Source organism: Lampris incognitus, chromosome 10 (assembly GCF_029633865.1).
Source record: "Lampris incognitus isolate fLamInc1 chromosome 10, fLamInc1.hap2, whole genome shotgun sequence".
NCBI classification, from domain to species: Eukaryota; Metazoa; Chordata; class Actinopteri; order Lampriformes; family Lampridae; genus Lampris; species Lampris incognitus.
Window position 1 is genome coordinate 10500878 of NC_079220.1, and position 5898 is coordinate 10506775.

At 49.2% G+C, this 5898-nt stretch overlaps 1 protein-coding gene across 1 annotated transcript; it reads right to left on the minus strand.

The window, feature by feature from the left end:
• Positions 1-2529: 2529 nt before the first annotated feature.
• junbb (JunB proto-oncogene, AP-1 transcription factor subunit b) lies at positions 2530-4349 on the minus strand. The gene has a single exon (XM_056287337.1). It carries the CDS (start codon positions 4003-4005, stop codon positions 3025-3027), a length of 981 nt encoding a protein of 326 aa, XP_056143312.1. The 5' UTR covers positions 4006-4349; the 3' UTR covers positions 2530-3024.
• Positions 4350-5898: the final 1549 nt, after the last annotated feature.

Below are 5898 nucleotides of genomic sequence, written 5' to 3' on the forward strand. Positions count from 1 at the left end.
TGTATATATATATATATGTGTGTGTGTGTGTGTATATATATATATGTGGGTGTGGGTGCATGTGCGTGTGTGTGTGGGTGTGGGTGCGCGCGCACACAATGCTCTAGCTGTAGTGTTTTGTTTGTTTTTTTCCACAAAGAATTTATACTTGGTTTTCCTGGGAGATAATTACACACAATAGGGGGTGTTTTGTTATTCCAGGTGGAGGCGTTGCATCATTTAGCCTGTATAAGGTCATGTCAAATAACTCTAGTGGGCTAGGGGTTTATATACAGAGATATATAGATATATAACTTTGTTAAAAGAAACACTCAACGGTGGGGAAAGTGCTCAACAAATAAGGAGCAAAATAATCCAGTAAATTCTTTATGAGACCGTACAAGCCTGTTTCATGCCATAAGCAGTCATCAGCTGTCAGTAAAGCTACACTCTTTCCCCCGTAACTTAACTGACTTATTGTTGAGCACCTCTCCCACTGCTGAGTGTTTCTTTTAACAAAGTTATAGATAGATAGATAGATAGATAGATAGATAGATAGATAGATAGATAGATAGATAGATAGATAGATAGATAGATAGATAGATAGATAGATAGATAGATAGATAGATAGATAGATAGATGGACGGACGGACGGACGGACGGACGGACGGACAGACAGACAGACAGACAGATAGAGGATAGATAGATAGATAGATAGATAGATAGATAGATAGATAGATAGATAGATAGATAGATAGATAGACAGACAGACAGACAGACAGACAGACAGACAGACAGATAGATAGATAGATAGATAGATAGATAGATAGATAGATAGATAGATAGATAGATAGATAGATAGATAGATAGATAGATAGATATGACAAAAATAGCCAAAAATGACGTGAGTAATTTGAGTAGGCGTCTTCACGTGTGATATCTTCCTTTTTTGTACTTTGTGGCTAACGTGTTTTTTAAAGTTGTGAATTATATTTATTCAGGCTACATTACATTCATGTGTGTGTGTGCGCGCGTGCGTCCCCTGGCATTATGGAGGACTTGTGTGGGCGTCGCCATAATTGTGTTTCCGCCCTGATGGAAACAAATATCAAGGTTGTTATTGATGGAAATCGGGCTTTTCGTGTGCGTGTCAGATGAAAGTAGGCTAAAGCGTTTCTCTCCAAAACAGCCGAGGTGAGAAAGCGCTGAAACCACCGGGCTCGGCGATTCTTCTAAAACGGCTTTCCTCCCTCCCCCCCCCCCCCCCCTCTCTCTCTCTCTCTCTCTCTCTCTCTCTCTGCTTCTCACGTAAACCGTCGTGGAAGCGGTTTCGGGGGCCAGGCCGGCTGAGCTGTATCGTTTCTTTATGCCAGCACAGCGAGATAACGCTGGATTCGCGTGTGCGCGTGCGTGCGTGCGTGTGTGTGCGTGTGTGTTATCCTATATTTCTAGCCGAACCCCGCACGGGTCTGACTAACCTAACCGCCTGAACCAACTTTGGGACGGAACTTTTGATGGACGCTAACGTCCGAGCCTATTTTACGGGGACTTTCCTCCCGCGCCCCCGCCCGCCCCCGCCTCCGCCCCCGCCTCTTGTGATGGCCGCCGTCGCACATATTTGTGCGTTGATGTGTCCGCGACACCCCAGACATTCCCAAAGTCGCTGTCATTTCCCCTCACATGTGAGCGCTGAATTATGAAGCGTACCGAACCCCCCCCCCCACCACCACCTTCCGACGACTTGAATCTGCACCGTCAGTTTTACTTTCTGTCAACGTGAGGAACAACAAGACGAAGTACAGGTGTTTTTTATTTTTGTTTTTGTTCTCAAGCTTCCGAGAGCGCCCAAGTGAGAGTCGTGTCGCACAAAACACGCGTCATGGGTCCCGTATGACATCTATAGGCTGTGGGGGGGGGCTAGCCTGTTATTAAACCCGGGTCTGTTTTCGTGCCACGTCTTGAATTTTAATCCGCGCTATTATTATTACCTTGTGCCCTGGGCCGTGGCTTAATCCAACTCGAAATCTGTCGACTCTCGGGCTAGTTTGAAAAAAAAGACAAGAAAAGAAAAAGAAAAATGCAGATTCGCATCCTTTTCAAACTGGGGAAATTCCGCCACTCTCGTTCGTGCGCGAGGGCTTATCGATGGGCTCGAAGGGCGGGTCAGCCGAAACGGATCTTATTCGCTGACATGGGGCGGGGGTTCCCTGAAAGCCTCCCCCGAATGACGGCGCACGCACAAACATGCCCAAATATGGAAACAGCCGCGCGCGCAACGGGAAAAGGCTTGACGTCCTGTCGAACGAAACGGGGGGGGGGGGGGGACGACTGAAACTTGGGGACGTGTTTTCTCATTTAATAGAGTGGAACAGCGACAAAGGCTGGGACATTTTTATCACTCGTTGGGATAGGATCGATCTTACCGAACTGATCTTGAGATGATTTCCACGCGTTTCAGTGGACTGTGTCACCCCCCCTCACACACACACACACACACACACACACACACACACACACACACACACATACACAAAACATCATGTGGTCCACTTGATTTTTCAACACACTTTACTTAAATACACATCACAAATAAAAAGACATTGTAAACATATGACATGGTAAAAGCCTGTCGGGATCAACCTGACAAACCAAATAACTTACACATTGAATAAATGCAGCATTGCATGACAATAACATCGGTTGCAAAGGTACAAAGGAAAACAGTAATGACTCCCATTTTATGCAGTTATTAAACCAGACTTCTTGAGCTGTGTCTGGCGTGTTGGTCAATGTCTCTGTTCAGTCTGAAGATGCTGACTTGGTCTTATGAGGGCTGAATGGTCCTTTGAGCGGTGACCAGCATCCGAAAGTACCATTTCATACGGTCTGTTTCACCCTAAACAGCCTAAGAGTTGTCTACATATGGCTCACGGCCCTGTATTGCTGCCATTGTTAACAGCAACAGCAACATAAGCCTGTATTCCAGTGCTGCTCATGTAGAACATAACTCCAGTGTTATTACTTCTAAGGCATTTGTCTCCCGTCCTAGAATGCCTCCATCTTGCTTGTGAGCATCAGTTGACAGCCGCTGCTGACATGTGTCAGGACTTTCTGTTTGAGTTGGGCAACTTGATCCCGTAGCACTGACGCCGTGTTGGACAGGCCCGCGTTGTCGGTCTTCAACACTTTCACCTTCTCCTCCAACCGAGCGATGCGCTCCAGCTTGCGCCGCCGGCACTTGGTGGCTGCAAGTCGGTTCCTCAGCCTCTTCCGCTCGGCCTTTATTCTCTCCTGGTTCTCCATGTCGATCGGGGACATTGGAGGGGAGCCGTCGCTGCTGAGGAGATCCGGAACGGTTTGAGGCTCTTCTTTCAGAGCGACCAGCCTCTGTGGATGAAGACCACCCGCAGGGAGACTATGCTGAAACGGATGCTGTGCGTTCTGTTGATGGTGGTTTTGCTGGTGCGGCGGCAAATAGCTGATGGTGGCGGTGGGGTAGCTGGATGCGGATGAGAGGTTCGTGTTGGGGCAGTAGGCGTTCAGTGTAGTGTAAATGGGAGGTTCGGGCTGCAGGGAGGAGCCGAAGACACTAGAGGCCGCCGCCGAGCACGTCGTAACTCCGCCGGCTCCGATGGACACATTGGGAGGGGGCATCTGGTTGATCTTGTGCAGCTCGTCCAGAGCTTTTACGAACCCCTCGGCGAAGCCCTCCTGCTCATCGGTGATGCCTCTGTTGTAGAAGTACTGGCCCGGGGTGGGAGTGGTGATCACACCGTTACTATTCTGAATGATGAGCCTCTCAAGCTCGGGGGATGCGAGCTTCAGCGAACCCACGTCTTGGTGCGCCCCTTGGTAAAGGTCTGTCTCGGCTCTCAGCTGGGATTTCAGGTTGCGATAGGGCTCTGTCAAGTTCAAATTCATATTCTGCTTTAGCAGTTTGTAGTCGTGCATTGCTGCATCTGAGTGGCCGTAAGGCGACAGAAACGTGTCGTCATGATAAAAAGGTTGCTCCATCTTTGTAGACATAAAGTCGTAGGAAATGTAAGCTTACCGGTTGCTTATAGAAACACAGTCTCTGGGTAATCAACAAAATGTCAGTGCCGGCAGACAGCGCACATCGACGCTGGCAAGGTCCCCAAGTTCAAGACGGAATAGAAATTCACCGCCCGCCCCCCCCAAAAAAAAAAAGTGAGAGTGAAACTCCTGGAAATCGAAGGCGCACACTGGTCCCTTCGGGTTCGGTTCGCAGGCAGCTGAGGAAACGCTGTCCGACGCGCGACTGCGGTTCTCTTCGCGATCTCTCGTGGCGGCAAACGCGTCGCGTTCTCATTCGCGTCCGTGCCGTTCGTACAGGCGCTCTCGGACGGTCGCCGGGTGCGCTTTATACGCGCCCTCGACACACGCGCGCCGAAAAAAGGCGAGCGCGTCTGACTCCCGATTGGACAGTCGGCTCTCTCCGCCCGCCCCCCGACGGCCGAACGTCAAGTGACGCGGATGTCGGGAAATGAGGGACTGTAAACAAGCCTGTAGGCAAGCGCGCGCCGCCCGTGATCGCCCGGCGAATGAGAGCGTCGAATCTCCCGGCGCTCGTGTGCGTGTCGAGGGTTCCATCTGTTTCGTGTTTGGTCAGGTACGAGGCGAGGTCCGCTGTCATCCCGCAACGGCAACGCACCAGACTCACCGAAAAAGGAAAGAGAACACGTTGACATTTAGCCGTGACAGATGTGACATTAGTCGGTCAACAAGCGCTTCGCTCGTCCGTATCGTCAGTTATCCGCGGATCTAATCGTGCTTTCCGACATCTTGACTGAATCGACTCTAGTTAATGGCCATCTAGGCGCTGTGGCATTTGTTTGATCAGTGTATGGGGGCCGAGGAAAGTGTAGAAAACATGGTGGCATTTGTTGTTTTATCAGTGTATGGGGGGGCTGAGGAAAAGGGTAGGCTACATGGCAACAACAAAACCAAAAAAAAGCGCTTCGAGGCCTTTAGCGAACATCTACTCCATCGGCGACCCGGTGATTGATTGGTTAGATATGAATTAAACATTGTCTTGGCTTTATCGCTGCCCATCCCGTGGAGGAAGTGCCAAGTCCTTATATGGGCACGATGACGTGTCAGTTCCTCCGCGGGACAACCGGGAAGCCGATCCCACCTAGGCCCCATTCCAGCGGCATTCCTGCTTTATAAATGCCACCCATGTGTTAAGTTAGGGGCTTTCTGTTTCATGGGGGTGAAAAGAGGTAAGCGAAGACATCTGCGACCCACTGGACACCACCTGTGCTCGCTGACCGGGAAACCAAGAGGTAATTTTGGGAAGATCTTTGCCCCACAACCACCAGAAAAGTTGAGTTATATAGACGTTAAGCATGTAAGTGGCTATAGCAAATCATTTTTTAGTACTAATGTCCCCTGATTCATCAACGTTTGATTGATTCAACCGCCCCGCAGACTCCTAAATGTTTTCATAGTCCCTTAAAGTGAGTTATACACTCTTGAAACAGGAAACGCCGTGTTGATGTTAAGTTTAGGGGGGGAAAAAATCACGTCCCTGACAGGTCATTTGACGGGGTTTTGAAACAAGGATGGCAATATTTTTGTGCATTGCCTTGAGTAACCATTATCCTCGTCCTGTAATCATTTATGGCAATTACAAGAAACCATGTACGAAACGAGCAAAAACACGTCATTATCTCACGCAGGAGGAATCGTGTTAGATAAATTACCCCCTTTGTTCTAATACAAGGGCAAGTTAACATAAATGACGCCGAATGTTGTTTTGCTCTGCAGGCGGATCAGTTGTGGTTCACTCTCCAGGAATACAGTGTGTAGGAAAAGGAAGCGTGGTGCTGTGCACCTGTTTCAGTGGTTGAGAAGAGAATCTTTGTCTGCTGTTTCGTAAGTCCCCCACCCACCCCA

Bases quoted from the DNA above. Each gene is read 5' to 3' on its own strand.
- junbb (XM_056287337.1), bottom strand. From the start codon at position 4,005: ATGTCTACAAAGATGGAGCAACCTTTTTATCATGACGACACGTTTCTG.